At 40.5% G+C, this 20,064-nt stretch overlaps 1 protein-coding gene across 6 annotated transcripts in view; it reads left to right on the top strand.

Annotated features, from left to right (window-relative positions):
* Positions 1 to 19,856, top strand: part of PPP2R2C (protein phosphatase 2 regulatory subunit Bgamma) — a 623,817-nt gene extending 603,961 nt beyond the window's left edge. For all 6 annotated transcript variants that reach the window (XM_029591453.1, XM_029591472.1, XM_029591463.1 and 3 more), the window contains one exon: positions 16,678 to 19,856. In XM_029591453.1, coding sequence (XP_029447313.1) covers positions 16,678 to 16,969 — 292 coding nt within the window. In that variant the 3' untranslated portion in view covers positions 16,970 to 19,856. The remainder of the gene's footprint in view (positions 1 to 16,677) is intronic.
* Positions 19,857 to 20,064: the final 208 nt, after the last annotated feature.

The raw sequence follows: 20,064 nt of genomic DNA, 5'->3' as shown, positions 1-20,064 counted from the left end.
GCATCTTCTCCAATCCTCCCACTTCATGCCACTGCTGTTTTATTGCTCTTTCTACTCCCTTCTCCTCCCTTCTTTCAACTCGTTGATCCTGCTGCTCCTCAGCCTCCGCACGTCATATCTACTTCTTTCATTTGTCACGTCCTCCACTTCATCCTGCTTTTCAATATATATATATAAATGATCTGGAAAGGAATACGATGAGTGAGGTTATCAAATTTGCGGATGATACAAAATTATTCAGAATAGTTAAATCACAAGCAGACTGTGATACATTACAGGAGGACCTTGCAAGACTGGAAGATTGGGCATCCAAATGGCAGATGAAATTTAATGTGGACAAGTGCAAGGTGTTGCATATAGGGAAAAATAACCCTTGCTGTAGTTACACGATGTTAGGTTACATATTAGGAGCTACCACTCAGGAAAAAGATCTAGGCATCATAGTGAATAATACTTTAAAATCATCGGCTCAGTGTGCTGCAGCAGTCAAAAAAGCAAATAGAATGTTAGGAATTATTAGGAAGGGAATGGTTAATAGAACGGAAAATGTCATAATGCCTCTGTATCGCTCCATGGTGAGACCGCACCTTGAATACTGTGTACAGTTCTGGTCGCTGCATCTCAAAAAAGATATAGTTGCGATGGAGAAGGTACAGAGAATGGCAACCAAAATGATAAAGGGGATGGAACAGCTCCCCTAAGAGGAAAGGCTGAAGAGGGTTAGGGCTGTTCAGCTTGGAGAAGAGACAGCTGAGGGGGGATATGATAGAGGTCTTTAAGATCATGAGAGGTCTTGAATGAGTAGATGTGACTCGGTTATTTACACTTTCGAATAATAGAAGGACTAGGGGGCATTCCATGAAGTTAGCAAGTAGCACATTTAAGACTAATCGGAGAAAATTCTTTTTCACTTAACGCACAATAAAGCTCTGGAATTTGTTGCCAGAGGATGTGGTTAGTGCAGTTAGTGTAGCTGGGTTCAAAAAAGGTTTGGATAAGTTCTTGGAGGAGAAGTCCATTAATGGCTATTAATCAATTATACTTAGAGGTAGATTTTAAAAACATATGCGCGCACGTACTTTTGTTTGCGCCACCGGGGCGAACAAAAGTACACCAGATTTTATAAGATACGTGCGTAGTCGCGCGTATCTTATAAAATCCGGGGTCGGCGCGCGCAAGGCTGCGCAAAATCAGCAGCCTGTGCGCGCCGAGCCGCGCAGCCTGCCTCCGTTCCCTCCGAGGCCACTCCGAAATCGGAGCGGCCTCGGAGGGAACTTTCCTTCCACGTCCCTCCACCTTCCCCTCCCTTCCCCTATCTACCCCACCCCCCAGCCCTACCTAAATCCCCCCCTTACCTTTGTTGGGCAAGTTACGCCTGCTTGAAGCAGGCGTAACTTGCGCGCGCTGCCCCGGCATCCCCGGCACAGGCCGCAGTGCCGGGGGACTTGGGACCACCCTCCCGGCCCGCCCCCGAACTGTCGCCATGCCCCCGGACCCGACCCGGACCGCCCCTGCTCCGGATACGCCCCCTGGACATGCCCCTGGACACGCCCCCTCCCACCCCTTTTACGAAGCCCCGGGACTTACGCACGTCCCGGGGCTTTGCGTGCGCCGGCGGCCTATGCAAAATAGGCCGCCGGCACGCGAGTGCCCTGCGCGTGTAAATCCGGGAGGATTTACGCGCGCAGGGGTTTTAAAATCTACCCCTCAGGGAATAACCACTGCTATTAATTGCATCAGTAGCATGGGTTCTTCTTAGTGTTTGGGTAATTGCCAGGTTCTTGTGGCCTGGTTTTGGCCTCGGTTGGAAACAGGATGCTGGGCTTGATGGACCCTTGGTCTGACCCAGCATGGCAATTTCTTATGTTCTTATGTCCTCTCGCCTCTGCTCCTCCCCATCTTCCACTCCTTGGGACCTGCCCATCCTTTCCCACCACTCCATTCATCTTCCTTGAGTACCCTCTTCAATATGAAGGTGGCAGCTGTGGAGCCCCAGCTCTTTCTCTCATCAGCTTTTCTCTTTGTTTCATCCATATTTCCAGATCTTGGCCATATTTTAATGTCCTCACCACTACAGACTGCTCTCTGCTTTCCTTTATGTCTTTTGCCCTCTAACATGCCCTCCAGAAACAGATTAGTTAATTTGCCATCAGAATCTCCGAGTCTAAAACCAGAAAATCAAAATTTCTTTTGTCTAGGTCTTCTAACAGGATTCTTTCACCTCCATGATCGCATGAACCCTATCAGTTGAGATCATGCTCTTCCAGCTAATCTGCAGAATTTTTCTGCATTTTCTTTATGTTGTACTATAAATCCATGTTTTGCTTTCACTGCAGTGTGCATACTCAGTAGCCATTTTCTTTCTTTCTCTTTCTTTCTTTCTTTATTTTTGGTTTTTATATACCAACATTCCTGTAAAAAATTACAAATCATACCGGTTTTAAATAAAAAAACTTAGTTTTAAATCTAAGTTCCTCTTAAGAAATTCTTTACAGTTTTAAAAATCATTCTTTGTTTTCCCGGATCTTCTATTAACTTCATGTTCTTGGTATTCAAGCTCATTCCAGGCTATACATAATCTATCTATCAATCATCTCTTGTAGATCTTCTTCCTTATGTGTCAGCAGTACTGTGCAATCAGCATATCAGATGTTTGCCATGCAGTTAGAGCACAGGCAGCTTTGCTTAGCTATTATCTCCTGAGCCATTCCCTGCTTGCCTGTGTCTCGCCAGCTCTGGTCCCTGACACTGGCCCCTGCTGCCTGCCTCACATGTACTCTGGCCTCCAGCAACAGCACTGACTAGCACTTGTCTGCCCCCCTGTGCCCGTGGACTTCTTTTCCTGCAGGAGGCTCAGCAGATGGAGCCACAGCAGAGTGAACGTGTGTGTGTGAACGTCTCACAGCACTGCAATATCACTTTTACTTAACAACCCTTGCAACAGAAAATAAAGAAACAATGGCAACTGACAGAGAAAATAAGAATTAACTTAAAAAAATGTTTACTGGTTAGATACTAATAAATCAAAAATATAAAAGTATTTAAAAAATCCACATTGCAGATACAATGACAAGGTACTTAAATGTTGAAAAACATTTTGAAGATATTTCCCTATTAAGTTTGAGCCCAAAGGGAGGTTAAATAACCGGCTTAAAGTCACACACTGAGTGGTTTATATATATGTCATAGTTTTGCCAGAATACTTTCATTTTGCACATTTTTCCCCCCCATCTGTTCATCATATGGAGACTATTAGTGTAATTTCTTGGATCTTCTCCACCATTTTTAAATACTAGCATTTTTTATGACAGCTTCGTAACTACGCATTGAACAGATTGAGCAGTGCAGAAGTGTAAAGCGTAGGTTCAATCAGAACTGACCTTTTGCTAATCCCATATGGAGGAGCAGAAGAATCCCCAGGGCGTGATATTCAACATCCCTTTCTGGAGAGATTAGTTCTTTTTCAGTGCTCCTCTCATCCCACAGCCTGCATGTGGGAGGATAGACTTGCCTATACAACAGTTACTGAAGCTTGCACTAAAACCTAACTGCATTTTGCTTTATAATGAAATCCTAAGCTATTGACCTGAAGCCTGCAGTCCCTCTTAGTCTGATTTTTGCCAGTGAGATATTTCAATTACAGTTCTATTAATTTTTGTAGACTATGAGGTCAATATTCAAAGGCTTTGTCCAGGTAACCTTTGGAGTTACCCAGGCAAAGACAGAGATTTAAAATTCCGTGCTTCCACCCCCAAGCTGGCTAATTGATTACCTGCACAAAATGTTGCAAGATTAAAAGAGACGGTGATGGAAGCATGTCAGGGGGCACGGCTGAATTTTAGACGATGAGTGCAGATATTCAGCACTAGCTGGATAAAGATAGTCAGGAAAGCCTAGTCAGAAAAATACCTGTTCTTAAATCGCCCTGATAACTTTACCAGGGTATGTTCAGTGGCACAGATATCCAGCTATGTTCTGCTGGATATCCAGGTAACTTTCCTTTTCACCGGCCCACTGATTATCAATCTCACTGGGTATCGAAGATCCCCGTGGTGTAATGAATCATATCATTCCAGTGGCACATTTTATTCAGGGATAGATAAAATATAGTCAAGAAACCTATGTATTACTTTATTATTTCAGTGTAAAATACTGTTTGCACTGACTTTTGTCAACACAATTGACCAATAAATCTATACATTGGGACGGTAACTTTCAAACCTGCTTGCATGTGCACATATGTTGGTCCGTGCCCAAGGACATGGCCGTTTTATAACATCTGCTTGCTTGTTATAAAATAGTCTGGCTGCGTACACATGTGCACCAAATTTTAAGTGGGCGCGCACATGATCGCGCAAATGTTGCTTCTGCCATGTTAATTGGGGGATTTTTAAAGGAGGAGCATGCCGACATTATTCCCAGTTTTATCAATTCATCCCCACTTCACCCAGTTAAGAGAGAGGTCCTCCAAACCTTCCTAGTTTAATAGCCTTCACTCCCCCCCAGTTATCTCCAACCCTTAAAACCCCACAGTTCTGCCTATTTATTTTTTAACTTACACGTCATCCCTGGTAGAAGTAAAGTTATGCGGCAGGGAGCCTTGGCACACACTGGATCACATAAGTATTTATGCAGATATCTAGGTTCACGCCCCAAAACACCCATGCCCCATTCCTTTTGGAAAACTTCTAAGATGTACATGCTCTAGAAGACACACGAGTACCTTGGAAGCTTTTAAAATCTGCTTGATGTGTGCAAGCCTGACATATTTGCGCATCCCCTAATTAATCTACGCATCGGGCTTTTAAAATTCAATTTTAAGAAGGTAATTTTCAAAAGGATTTACTATTGTAGCAATTTTCAAAAGCCATTTACCCACATATAGGGCAGTTATGTGAGTAAAGTGCATTTACATGTGTAAAAGCCATTTTTTAAAGTGTGTAAATGTTTTGAAAATTAGGCCCTAAGAGGATAATTTTCCAAGCTGTTTCCACATAGATTTATTGGTCTACATTTTGAAAATGTAGATGTGTATGCATAAGTGCAAACTCCTCCTCAACCCTACTCTGGGAATGCCTCTGCTCACTGAGCGTAAGGGCAATTCAGGAACAGCAAAGCACTGATTTACCTGTAGTTTTTATTTATTTTTTTTAGGGAAAAAATTTGCTCAATTTAGCAGGTGTAAATGTGTACTGGTAGTTTTTGCAGGATAATTTGCAAACTATCTGCATATTTTCCCTTTGAAAATTGGTAAAGTCTGCAGGTGATTGACGTTGAATCTATGGGGCAGCTACAAATTACACTTTAATGGGACACTATAGAATTATGCTCTCAGTACTTTTAATTTTCCGTATTTCAAGCACTGAGTACACTGTAGGTAATAATACTTTCTCGTTAGGTTTTCTTTAAAGGAAAAAAAAAAAAAAACAGATCCATGTTTTAGTGGCAGACTCTTGTCTGCTGGATTCTTCATTGGTTCCCCCCATCCAAATGGACCATGCCAAAAAGGCATTTGACTTAGTTCATTGGCCTTTTTCATTTCAGACCCTCTCTTGTATGTCTTTTGGTTGTCACTTTATTAATTGGATAAGGAAGTTGTACGAACATCCACATGCCCGAGTTAAAGTTAATGGCAGCTATGGGAATCCTTTTGATATTGGTCGAGGTACCCGGCAGGGATGCCCGCTATCACCCTTGTTATTCGCCTTATCCTTAGAGCCTTTCACTAATAGGGTAAGGGGGGGGCGGACTCCATTATAGGCCTTCGGGCGGGTTCCCATCACTTCAAGATTTCCCTGTTTGCCGACGATGTCGTGTTTACTCTTACTAGCCCCACAATCTCCCTGCCAGGGGTTATGCATGAGCTTCTTCATTTTACAGCTGTGTCAGGCCTTAAAGTGAACTATGACAAGTCGGAAATTCTAAACCTAATCTTGCCCACTGCTGAAGAACAGCTTCTTAAGCAAAGGTATCCCTTTAAATGGGCCTCGGTGGCGCTAAAACTATTTGGGGGTCAGACTCGGGGCTAATTCTGATAAATTATTCAATTTGAATTACGCTCCTATTATCCAATTCATTAAAGGAGACTTAGAAAAATGGTCTCAAAATTCTCATTCGTGGTTCGGCCGCAGAGCCATCATAAAAATGGACATCCTGCCTCGCCTGTTATACTTTTTTACTACAATTCCCATTTATTTATCATCCACAATATTAAAACAATGGCAACAGATGATTTTTGGGTTTATATGGCGTACAAGACCGCCTCGGGTAGCGCGAGGGAGGGGAAGGTGAGGGGAGGGCAACGGAGGCAGGCTGCACGGCTCGGCCCGCGCCGGCTGCCCAAAATCAGCAGCCTTGCGCGCGCCGATCCAGGATTTTATAAGATACGCGCGGCTATGCGCGTATCTTATAAAATCCAGCGTACTTTTGTTTGCGCCTGCTGCGCGAACAAAAGTACGCGATCGCGCTCTTTTTTAAAATCTACCCCTAAGTTTTTAGTGAAATCCTCTTTAGCAAGTGCTGTATCAGCAATCCAAAGTACTGAGAGAAAATACCCTCCCTACCTTTCGGTTACTCTTGTACCATAACAAATTGCCCAATTAACCGTTCTCAGAAAGTGCAGAGAAATACTATGTAAGAATAAGTCAAAGGACTCAGGAATTTAGTTATTCAAATATATCAGCAATTACAAAGATAAATTAGACAAATAGATTTAATTAATGTTATTTTTCTGTAGATATACATACATACTCTTTATGTTCAGGATATATTAAATATACGATAGCCTTGTAAACACAAGGACAAGTCTTTCTCTACTTCTAAAACAAATGACTTTCCTCAGAGAAAAAGATATAATCTTTTATATTTTCAGTGGAAGTGTTTCACAATCCTTAAATAATGCTAGAATTCAAAGAATCACCATAGTGTTCATGTCACTGGAAGAGTTAATGAAGGCTAACAACAGAGCCCCACAGTCCATGCTATTTATAAAATCAATGTTCACCATCACTGATTAGAGTGTGATTGATGCTCAGTAACTCCAGTGAACAGGAACTAAATACAACTAGACAGATCTGATTTCATTTGCTGTACATTTAGGGCTCATTAATCATTCTGTACTTGGGCAAGAATAGTGGTGGGGGATATATTAAAAATGCAACAAGCCAAAGATGTGCAATAACAGATAACTACACACTTACTGTAATACAATATAGTGTGTACATATTGTTTTCCACTTACATGATTTAAAATTATTAAAATAAAACCACGCTAATCCAAATTAATAACTTTCTACGCAACACCTGTAATTTTTGTCATACCATGAAAAAGAATTATTCTCTTTTAAAAGCATATTGTATTTTAAGTGCTAGATTCTAGATACTGAGAATTATTATACTATTATAAGCATTAGATGTTTTGGGTGGTAATATTGAAAAGATTTACATGAATAAATGCATGTTTGCCTGCTTAAAATTAAGCTTTAAAAATGCCCCCTCCCCACTGTATTTGGGTAAAAGTACATGTGCTACCCATATTAAAAGTGAGCGGGGCTCGTCGGCGAGGGAAAATATGTACGGTGGTTGCAATTTTTAAGGTAAATTGATAAGGTAGCATGAAGAACCACACACTCAGAAAGTAAGAGCAAAAATAAGAGATGATGCGTGACAAAAGTAATTTGAACTATCCTCCAAAGACCTTTTACAGCCTCCAATGGCTTATTCAAAAGCAAATTATCGAAAGCTTCACAGAAAGTCACAAATTTCAAGGAAGTCCCCCGATACAGTCCATGTTTTGCCCGGAGGCTGCACAGGGAGGGGTACGGTTGTGAAAACACAATAAAATAAAACAACATCTGTAAGGACAGAACATGTGAAAAGACCACTGACAGCAGTATTCTAGAGCAAGATCTCAGGTACTTACCCAATTTTTAAATTGCCATGTGTACGTTCAGGCACATACATTTCACTTGCCTTAATGCGGGCATAAAGTACATGAGTTCTAACGCGCCCATGGTATGCACACCAGAAACATTTTCAAAGGTAAATGCCATGGGGAAATAAGCATACAGGCCCATGGGCTCCATAGTCTGCAAAATGAACCCCTTCATAGCAGTCCCAAAATGATCAAAAAGATTGTTTTACTGTATCTATTTGTATCAAATTATAATACAATTATTTAATGTAAGGACTTCATGCCTCTGCAGGTCACAATGTTTCCATCCATAAGGTAGTGCTTAAAGAGTCTAACCGTAAAATTAATTCTGCTAAATGTTGGCATTTATATCCCTGCAATATTGGCATACATTTAATTTCTAGGAGCAGTCTTTGTCTTCTGACCAAGAGGAAAAGCCATTCTCTGAGGGCATAGTTTGTAGTGTTTTGTAAATGTTCATGGGGGAAGACACCATTTGTGTGGGCCAACTGGCAGATCTGATGATTCACATATGTTGAATACAAGGCAGCAAGGAGTATGTAATATGTAAGGCCAGATGAGGGAACACATGTTTGCTGCTCTGTTGACATGCTGTTTGTAAAATTACTGAGAGATTATTTCAACTGTACCCCTTTGGGCCAGGCTCCCCAGCAAAGAAATATGTTCAAATATTAAGCAATCTGAGGAATACAGCAGAAAATGAAATAATGAAAATGGAATTGTGAACTAACATGGAATGAAATTAGGGTTGATAGCGGTGAGCAAAAGGAAGAGACTCCCATCGGAGGTAGTGAATATTATTGGAATTCAAGATAGCATGAAACAAAAGTGGAATTCTTAGTAGTAGGAAACAAGGATAAAACCATAAAAGGTTTGTGGTATTGTAGAATATAAAGATGATGGGCAGACAAGATGAGCCTTGCTCTCTCTTTCTGCCACCAATTTCTGTTTTTTACCAGTTAAAAAAGGGATAAATGGGACACCACCGAAACTATAGTGAATGTATACAAAGAAAATCCCACACATTAATTTGGGCTTTTGAAAATTGCTATATTTTGTTTTTGCTTGTAACTCCATTGAAAATTCACTGCATAGGGCTGAATTTTCAAAAGGTTTTATGCACTCAAATGGAATGGGCTTTTGAAAATTGCCACAATATGTTACTTTTTCTTGTGTAACGTCTTTGAACATTCATTCCTGTGAGTGTATTCTTCTGCTACTGGCTTCCTCTTGCTCTGCCTACTGCATTTTTTACATCACTTCATCTCTTTTATTTGCCAATTGTATATTGTAATTGCACATTCACTATAGTACAATAGAACAAAACCTTGAATGTGGGAAAACTATAATGAATACAAAGAAAATCCCACACTATAATATTGCTGAGATGAAATCATCTTAAAAAATGACCATCGTATAGTGCTAAATGAGCAAAATGAAATCAGTTGTGCACTGTGTGGCATGCCGTAGGGTATAATCATTAGTCAATGAAACAAGTTTATCTCTTATTTTTATAATTTTGTTTGCAAATAAAAAGCTTTAAGTCACTTATCTGAAAAAGTCCCAGAATTGAACAACAAACACTGACACTGTCAGGGGTGGCAGGACTCGATGATTTAGATTCAGCACTTCAGAAAGATGAACACCTTCTGTTTCTGCTAGGAGCGGAATTTCAGCCCGTTCTGACCACAAGGATAGCCCCTGATGCAGACAGTCAGACAGTGTTGATAATGGGTGCTCTTGTTTTCCTGCAGAATGTGCCTAAAAAGTATACACACGTAGCTAGAGATCAGTAGTACTGCTTCTGACAGTGCAAGGAGAGAAAGACAGAGCTTCCATGCAGGGAGCCTCTGTAAGGGACAACCAGAAGACGGAGATGGTGCCAGACAGAGGCGAGTGTTTGCTGCTTCTTTTCAGGGTAGCCATAGGGAAATGGAAAGAAGCAACTCAAGTTTCTGTAAACACTGTTAAAGGACCAGTTCATAGAGAGAGATGTAAAAGAAACTGTTGATTCAGCAGTTCTAGTCAGTAATCTTAAGTAAAATGAGGGAGGCTTGTGCAGCAGGAAAACATTCATTTTGTTTTAAAATTCATTTTATGAGGACCTTAATTCATTTCTTTAGTTTCAAATAATAATAAAAAAAAATCATTAATGCTTTCCCCATTAAAGACAACGGGGGAGCAATACAAGTAATTTTCAGCCTATATTGGGCTCCAGAATATGGGGATTTTAATCAATAGTCTTAAAACTTGTTGAAAGAAATCGACAGCAGGGGGAAAGAACAAAGTACCTAGAAAGACTGAGGAGACTGGAAAACGGCACCAAAAGAGAAAAGAATAGCCTGCGACTCTGTAAATGGGCAAAGGGACACCAGCACCGGCAGGATTTCACCAAGTCACTGTAAGAGGAGCAAAGAAGCAAAAAAAGTGGAAAGAATGCCCCAAAGCTGCAAAAGAGGGCACCAGCAAAAGTAGCATGAACCCTGATGACATCTCAAAATGGCAAACTGGCACCGAAAGTAGTATTAGTTCTCCAGAAAGCAGCATGAAGGGGTAACCAAGCAGAAAAGGTGGTGGGAAAACCTCCAAGGCAGGGACCAATATTTGCTGAGTAAATCTTAATATTCAGCTTTTGCTTGGTTTGTGAGCAGATCACATGGAAAAGTAGTCTTGTGTAGCACCTCCCTCAGGTTACACAGATACAGTGCCACCAACAGAGGCAGGGCTGCCCCAGAAAAACAAACCCCATCTGCACCCATGGATAGAAACATAGACACTTAGAAATGACAGCTGAAAAGGACCAAATGGTCCATCCAGTCTGCCCAGTAAGCTTATAGTAATATCTGCTGCACCTTATAGGTTACCCCATTCTCATCAGTTTCCCACACTGCTGTTTGAATCCAATTCCCCGTTATGCCTTGCTGTTGAAGCGTTGGTTGAGTTGCATCAACAATATCAAGGCTTATTGGTTAAAGGGTAGTAACTGCCACACCAGCAAGTTACTCCATGTACTTTCCTTCATTTCCATCCTATAGCCTTTAGGAATCCACAATATGTATCCTATGCCTTTTTGAATTCTTTCACTGTTTTGGTTTTCACCACCTCCTCCAGAAGAGCATTCCAGGCACCCACCACCCTCTCAGTGAAGAAATAATTTCTTATGTTGGTTCTGAGACATCCTCCCTGGAGTTTCATTTGGTGACCCCCTAGTTCTACTGATTTCTTTCCAGTGGAAAAGGTTTGATGTTTGTACATCATTAAAACCTTTCAGGTATCTGAAGGTCTGTATCATATCACCCCTGTGCCTCCTATCTTCCAAAGTATACATATTCATATCCTTCAGTCTCTGCCCACAGGCTTTCTGATACTGACCCCACCCTTCTCTGGACCACCTCCATAGAAGGGCTACCAAATTGTGTTGGGTCAGTATCAGAAAACCTATGGGGAGAGACTTGAAGAATATGAATATGTAATACCCTGAAAGAGAGGAGGCACAGGAGTGAGATGATATAGACCTCCAGATATCTGAAAGGTTTAAATGATGTACCGTCGTCAAATCTTTTCCAGACTGAACAGCAGACACTGAAGGGCTCTCTATAATACTGTCCCTTTTGAGTTTCTCAGTCACTTGTTCCCATGCTGCCTAGAAGGTTCTAAAGAAAAGTTCTGCTTCCAACTCTGAGGCCCTGTCCTTGTAACTCTGCCTCTCTCCTCCTGGAACCCTAGGTTCTTTATCCGTCCTGCTCTGCTGTCAGCTCTAACCACTCCTCTGAAAACCCCCAACAGGTCCACATTTTCTCCCTCCTTTGGTGCACACCAATAAAACAGCCAATCCTCTACGCTTCCTGGATGTTACTGAGCTCCCATTGGCTCACAAAGTTAGTCGATCTCCTCAGATAGCTCAGCTACGTCAGCTTGACTCAGGAAGATTTCTCTCTCTTCTTTCTAGATGGTTAATCCTGCAACTGCTGGTTTTGTGCTGCTGTGGTATGCATGTAAAACACACAAAAAGTTCTTTAATGACAGGAGTCGAGTGGCAGCTTATAGAGTAACCAATTTATTAAAGCAAGAGCTTTCGAGGAAAGAGTCCACTTCATCAGATGCATGAAGTGTTGTACAAGAGAGGGTAAAATATATACGGAACAGAGAGAAGGCAGTGGATTAGGCAGGACATGGTGCAGAGTGAGTGTTAATAGCATTGTAGTATAGCCTGTTGACAGCTGAGGTAAATGTGAAAAGACAGAATGATCTAGAAAAGTTCTTTAGTTATTTTTCTTCTGCAGCTAGTAGGCTGGGCAGTGTAGGCAAGTTTGAAGCACAGTTTTAATAATTCATTTGCGCATAACTGTCCTTGGTCTCACTATGCGGCCTCAGCCCAATGCAGACTCTTGGGGGCAGGGACACAATTTAGGAGACCCTGCCACACTTGGATACTGGATTAAGGCTTTGAGGAGTGGGTTCATAAACCCCTTGTTGGCAGTATTTTTTCTGCAGATTCTGCACATTGGCAGTGCAGGAAAGAGAGTTATGGTGGCTTTATTCATTGCTATTTTCCCGGCATGGTAGGGTCAGTGCATTATCATTTAAGTTATGGGTGGTGAGAGGAGGCAGTGTCCTGGGCCTTGCCCTTCCCTTTCTCCAAATAGACTCACTCTTCTGATCCCCCCCCCCCATAAAGTGGCAGCCTCAGTCCTCCCAAGCAATGGTCAATCACCCCCGCCAAGTGACAGCTCAAAGATCCACTACATCAGCTGTCAGGGACCCAATTCGGCCTTCCCTTATCTCCTCAAATTTCATTATTCATTTACACCATGTTTTGTTTTAGAATGCCAATAAACAACAACAACAACAACAACAAAAAAGCAGAAGCAGTGCTAGAAAGCAGTGTTGTACCAGCTCCATTCTCACTGCAAGAATCCAAAATGGCCTGTGCTTTGTCTTACAATGTTGCTGCAGCAAACAAAAGACTTCAATAAAATGCGCACTTTCAAGAAAGGAAAAACCGGCTGTACCGAACGACTTTGCTACAGCCATCGGACAAAGTTATTTTTTTTTTCTTTTGCTTGGTGTAATCAGTTCAACTGACACATTCATTATCACTGTGAAAACGGCTCCCCTTGTTATTTCTCTCTTCAGCTGCTGGCAGGGCTTTTATTCCCCTGAGGAACATACATCTGCCCCATACTGGATTGCAATTCATGAGCAAGCAGTCCTGTCCATCATTGCAAACTCTGTTCCACTGGAGAAGCTCAGCATGCAGTGCACGCTTGGCTTGGCGATCATACCCTGCATTTGGTGGTAATAGCATATAAAATATCTTAGACTTATTTTTCCATGGGAATAAAATACTGTGGTTGCCACATTGGTCCACATGAATGCACAGAAATAAAGGGTCAACAACAAAAACTAATAAGGTGATTCCTTTTTATTGGTCTAATACATTCCTATCTCAATTGGAACCATCCTTCATTTGCAATCCCTGGATGCTGACACCAGGACCCAGCAGATTTTCTCCTTGGTATTTCCAGGACTGGGATTTGGCATCATAAGCCTTTGTTTACCTTTGTTTACAACTACCTGGGAGATTTTGTCCCTATTTTTATATTTCCCCCCCCCCCCCCCCCCCCCAATTACCTAACCTGGTCATTGCAGTGATGTTCCTGGATCTAGGGCCATGCACCAGTGCTGCTTCCGGATTCTGCAATCTTGAATCCTGAATTCGGCCACAGGTATACTCCTTAAACCATGACCATGTCTCCTTCCCCTCCCCCTATCCCGAGGGCTGTGAATGCTTTCTCCACAGCATTACCAGCCCTAGCTGACCTGGGGAATACAGAACCTAGCTTGAGTATCAAATGGGGGATCATCCGCTTGGCAGTACACAGCACATATCAATGGCCAGCTCTATCTGCACATTTTACAGTGCAATTTTTAACATGAGTATACTTTTTCAAAACTACATCAATAGTAAACCTAAAATGTAGTGCATAGTCTAAAAAAACGTGTGCTCAATTTTTCCATACTTTTTTACTGCCATTTTAGAACATTTGGTGCCTAAGATGAAATCAGATCCGGTGTTTAATTTTTGTGTCAAGTTCTCATGACTGCCATGGCTCAGGGTGAATCCTATAGCTGCCTTAACTGTTTCCATTATTATAATTAAATTCAAAACTTAAAGTTCCTCTATAAACCTAACTCTAGGAGTTGCCTTAATGTTGCTTTGTCTTGTTATTGATGCTAATCCTAATATTCTAGCTATAGTTGTTAAAGAAAATGTAATTTCTTACTCATAGTTTATTTTATTTGTATTTAGCTCAAGGTGAGATACATTCAGGTACTGTAGGTATTTCCCTGTCCCCAGGGGACTTAACAGTCTAAGAGACTGCTCTACTAAGCATTTTTCCCATAGACACAGAATGGGAGAAAAGCTTTAGTGAATCTGGCCCTGAGTTTGTAGCTAAGGCAATGGAGAGTGAAGTGACTTACCCAAGATCACAAGGAGCAGCAGTGGGATTTAAACCCTGGCTTCTCTGCTTCGCAGCCTGCTACTCTAACCAGTAGGCTACTCTACCACTGTCTCTGATAAAGAGCCTCACAGATGAGTCACTTTACTCTGATCTCATGTTTGATCAGATAATTCTTCAAGAGCTTTCTTAGGCTCTGAGCATGCACGGGGGGGGGGGGGGGGGGGGGGCTTCCTGTGCACCGCTGGACCTGCTGCTTATCCGTTTACTGTATAACATGGCTGAAACAAGTGAGTGGAGTAAGAACAATTCTAAATAGGGAGGTGGGTGAGTTATGTGGCTCATTGCACAATGGTGGTTATCAAAGAACTCCATCTATAGGTCAAGCAATTGAGCTATCTCTGACGACACATATAAAGTGAACCATACAGATTGAAATTATAGATTAAAAAAATGAGAGGCAAGACATAAAACACCACCACCAATGGATAGGAACAGTCTGATATGTTTTGATAAGTAAAACTTTGTATCCCCTTTTTAAAAATATTTAACATGATACAAGGAAAATAATCCAAAACCCAGCAGAAATGGGTCCCAGAAGGGGGGGGGGGGAGTTATACTCCATGCATAGATCTTGCAGGCTGGACAGTCCAGAGCTTGAATCCCAGTTGGAGGCCACACCAAGCCAGTAGTGACTGATGAATGTGCGCATCGAGCTCCCTATTGCAGCCTCACACATCTTTTCTAAGGAGACAGACCTTAGACTGGAAAGTAAGAATGCCATGGCTCTGACATTGTGGGCCTTTCTAATGTCAGATCTACCAGTACATAACAATTAGATAGTAACTACCACCAAAAATGCAAACTTCCAAGTCAATTACTTGAATTTACAAGAGTCAAAAGCTCAAAGGGGGGCTTTCTTCTACTGGTTAAACAAGTGCCTCATAACACTGTAGGAGGCGTTGGGCATGACTGCAAGTGAAGCTAGCTCTGCATAAATCTGAGAGTGAGACGGTGAACAGAAAGGGGTGATATGTGCTAATTCCAATGAGTTTGTTTTCAAAACTGCACAGCACATACAGGTGAATTTTAAAAGCCCTACAGGCACCAAAGTCAGGAGATACATGAGTATCTCGGATCGGCACGCTCGCAAATCAAAAAGTTTAAAAAAAATGGGCAGGCACAGGTGTGGTCTGGGTGGAGCATGAGCGTTCTGGGAAGTCACCTTGAAATCTGCGCATACCAGGGTCCCCTACTGCGTAACTTTATAAATATTAAAATAAACTAGGGTTTTAAGGGTCATGGTTAAAAGGGAGGATAAATAACAGGGGTGGTTAGGAAGTCTGATCCATTAACTAGGCGTGCATTGATTTTAAAACTCCCCCACTTAAGTGGTAGAGCTGGCATGTGTGCACATATGTACATGCGTAGAGCTGATTTTATAATGTGTGCATGTACACATCCATTGGCATGAGCTGGCATACGCGCGTACATGTAGGCCTGCGCAGCTGTTAGCTTGGTAAGAAGACAGGCAGTTTACTTGAAAGCTGTTCTTTATTGAATGTAATAGTCAAAAGCTCCAACAATACAGAAGCACATAAGTTCCAAGGATATTTTTTGCACGACTGTAACCTTTTTCAGGGGATCAAAAGTCACTTGCTATTGCAGCATTATGTACATGTGCATCTAAATAAACTTTATCGAAACAAACTGATAAAAGAAAAAAAGCTCCATGCTTATTTTGGCAACATATGGGCAGACTGACACCTCCTTATAAAGGTTCAGAACTTTGCCTTCAGAATCCTAATAAAACATTGAATATGGTCTCATAGCTACTCAACAAGTAATACAGATAACTAATAAAGTGACCAAGCAGTTGAAGATAATTTTGGTTTTATTATTATACCTGTGTAAACTGCATTAAACTGCAATGGCATCAAAGCAGGTCAAAGAACTTATATATTGACTCGAAATGGGGCTCAAAGGATGACTCTTTGTAAAACAAACTAAGAATAGACTTTTCTGCTATCTGTTAGAGGTTATTTTGTGACTTACAGCTCATAATGGCTAAGTATACTGGTTAAAGATTACTTTTGACAGTCATTCATTGATTACACAGCAAAAGGCCTTGGGATCTAGGATGACTGAGGAGCTAATATCACTATGCACGGACTCTTGCTGTCTGACAAAGACAGTTCCTACAAGGATAATCGGGTGCTTTGTATTCCATTGAAACTACTTGAAGGTTGTATAATCATTTCCACTTTTTCTATCCCCACAGTGTCATCATGACAGGAGCTTACAACAACTTCTTTAGAATGTTTGACCGAAACACTAAACGTGATGTTACTCTGGAGGCCTCACGTGAGAGCAGTAAACCCCGGGCAGTTCTCAAACCCCGCAGAGTCTGCATTGGAGGCAAGAGAAGGAAGGATGACATTAGCGTGGACAGCTTGGACTTTACTAAGAAGATCTTGCACACAGCGTGGCACCCAACAGAAAACATAATTGCCATAGCAGCGACAAACAATCTGTACATATTTCAGGATAAAGTGAACTCCGAAATGCACTAGGTTTATCAATATTGCTCTGTATTTATAAACCAACCTTTTAGGGGTTATATCAGGTGAAGAGTGTGGTCATTGTGGTGGAATTTGTATGTTATGTTTTCTCAGCGTGTATCACCTTTGATGGTAACCAGCTGTTTTAAGTCACTTCAACAATTATACTGCGGTACAGTATCTGTAAAAGCAGAAGTGCAGTTGTCTACATAACTTTTTAAGGATCAGGGGTATCATGTATTTAGTTTTGCACATAGAAGTAGGACAGTGTTTACTACATTAGGAAAGCCTTTTAATTCCCTTTATTGATTTCATAATGGTTTCCAGCAACTCTTGCAGACTCCTTTATGAGGGACTGGGTGCATCTAGGTCCACAAAATTCACTGGGCATGGAATGATATTCCATACACAGCAGTGAAGCTTGAAACTAAAGGACATATAATTATAGAGAGAGAGTAATAAGGAAGCCTCTCCTGCGTGGAAAAGTATTGCTTTATTAGAAAACTTGCTTTCTTCAATTGTTTTCATATAGACAGTATGTTAGGACTACGGTCATCAACCGACTCTATTTGAGCCTGAATTAGCATTTAAGAGTGTGTAACTGATCTGACCTATATAATTTTGATTGTGGAAGCATCATTTTCCATACTTGAAACATTTTAGTATTTGAAGATACCTGATAAGATCATCGAATGAGCTATAAGCTATTGATATCTTGGTTAACTTTAAAATCACTGATCTGAATTTACTTGCTAAATTTTGATGTAAACTTCAGATGTATTTTTAAAGAACTGTGTAGAACCAGTATATCACATGAGATTTTTTTCAATCTGAAAAAAAAAAAATTTAAAAAAAATGGAAAAAAAGAAATTTTTTGCATGCTTAGAAAAACCTGCAGGGTAATGAACCAAACGAGTGAGTATGAAAGCCATACCTCAAGAAAATGAGTTTTAAAAAAGGTATGATTGATTCCAGTTATCTGCAGGATCAGTCTTTTTCAGATAATTCTCAATCACTTAAGGTTAGCAACTTTTAAGCCATTCCACATTGACCATTTTGGTAAAGGGAGAATGAACAAACCAACTTGCATGCTCTTTTGTATTTTGAGTTGGAGAATTTTCTGCTGCTTAACAAGCTATAACTTTTTTATATGAAGTCTTGAAACATGAAATATTACAATGCATATATTTGAGACCATTTTCTAAGCCAATGCTGTATATTTGTGTGTAGAAGCACAAAAGCATGTGCATCACCTTCCAGCCCTACTGTGCACACAGTGAAATCTATAGGCTAATCTTTAAGAGAATGAGGAATGTTTGTTTCTACTCTATACTCTAGGTGACAAGGACAGTGTTATATGTACATATTTATTCTCATTACATTTAAGAGTTCATTTCTTCCCTGTAAAATAAAAAGTTTAAGAATGTGCTAAATTGTAAAAAAAAATTGATACCCTCTTCTCTTTGTAAGACAAACTACAGCTTTCAAAAGAAATCACGATTTTCTTTTCATTTTTGGCACTGCCCCTTAACCTGTGTGGTTCACGCCACCTGCTCACTCTTGCACTCATAGTTAGAAAAATAAAAACCCACACTAGGTTTCGCATTTCACATCATTCAGACAGTAGTATGTTATTTATGAATAACATTACATATCAATGCTTGATATACATGTATCATAGTTATTTAGATTTCAAGTGCGAAAACTTATTTTTAACCGCGAGTACAAAAATATCTTTTAAAAAAATGATCCGTGACGTTTGAGCATAGTTATGATGTTTTCTTTTGTTGTTTAACCCCGATACAGAAAAACAATCTTTGGAGTAAACAAACCATACCCGAACTCTAGCCTTGTGTGAACAAACAGTACAGCAGTACAAGCTGTGATGCCATCAGCCACACAGCAGTTATCCATTGTGATAATTCCGAGTTCAGTTACTATTGATTTTAGCAGGCAACTGATACAAAAATTAGATGGCAGCTCAGTCAGTTACAAAATTAAGGCACCTCCTCTGTAGACTACTTTTTTTTTTAAAGCATTTCAAGTGGCAGAGAACATTGATAATCACATTCTTGTTTATCCTATTGTTCTCCATGTCCATGATAGTGTCATTGGATGGCATTAATGCTGCTTTTATCCATTCATCTATGGGATGCTGGAAACCTTAAAGGCAACTAATTATTGGTACTTGCTACTGGCTGGGGAGAGTTACTTCATTTTCACATCTTATGCTCAGAAATAAAGTTTAAAAAAATATAGGGTGAAACCTTTTTATTGGACCAGCTCTCAAAGTTAACACATCTTTCCTCAGCTCCAAACAGAACGAGCAAGTTTAAAATGTGAATTCGAGTGAACTAAGTCAGTAGCCATACTACTTTATCCATATCCACATCCACTGCTGTGATTGCTGCAGTTTGCGGAAGAGGTCAGGCAGTTCTATTATTATATAACCTATCTCTTCTCCAGTCTACTTAGGCCACAGGATATTGATGTCCCTGGGCCTTTAAAAAAAAAAACTTTATTGGATTTCCGCTGGTCTTTTTTAATTTTTAAGGAATCAGCCTGCTAATGACTCCTCCTACCTCCCTGAACCAGTGAATTTGCTTTGATAACTCTGCTTAATAATGGCATTACATTCATACTTTTAATCACTGCTCTTCATGAAGGTAAGAGATACTACTGGCATGGTGATGCTTTTCAAATCTTTTTTTTTTCTTCTTGAGCTTTCAATGGCACAGAGAAAATTGAGGGTAAAACTGGTAACTGGTAAGTCAGATTGTTTTGAAAGCTGCTTCATGGCCTCCTCCTACTTTTGTGTTGCATAACCTAGATAATTGTTGAATAAAAATATAAATATGTTAATAGCCACTTTTTTCAATAAAATTACTACAAAATTGCATATACAAATTACCAAGAGCTGTATTTTATTTCTGTGTTGTCACTGAAATTTCATTTATGAAAACAGAAAAGCATACCCTCATTTATTTGTTTACCTGTTCTTAAGCTAAATGCACCTCCCAACGACTAAAACTAAAACAAGGAAATAAAACCATAGTAGCTTATAATGTAAAAAAAAAAATGCATACAGGGCCTAAGTTTTAGACAAA

The sequence above is a fragment of the Rhinatrema bivittatum genome, chromosome 1 (genome assembly GCF_901001135.1).
Source record: "Rhinatrema bivittatum chromosome 1, aRhiBiv1.1, whole genome shotgun sequence".
NCBI classification, from domain to species: Eukaryota; Metazoa; Chordata; class Amphibia; order Gymnophiona; family Rhinatrematidae; genus Rhinatrema; species Rhinatrema bivittatum.
This window is presented reverse-complemented; position numbering and strand designations above follow the sequence as displayed.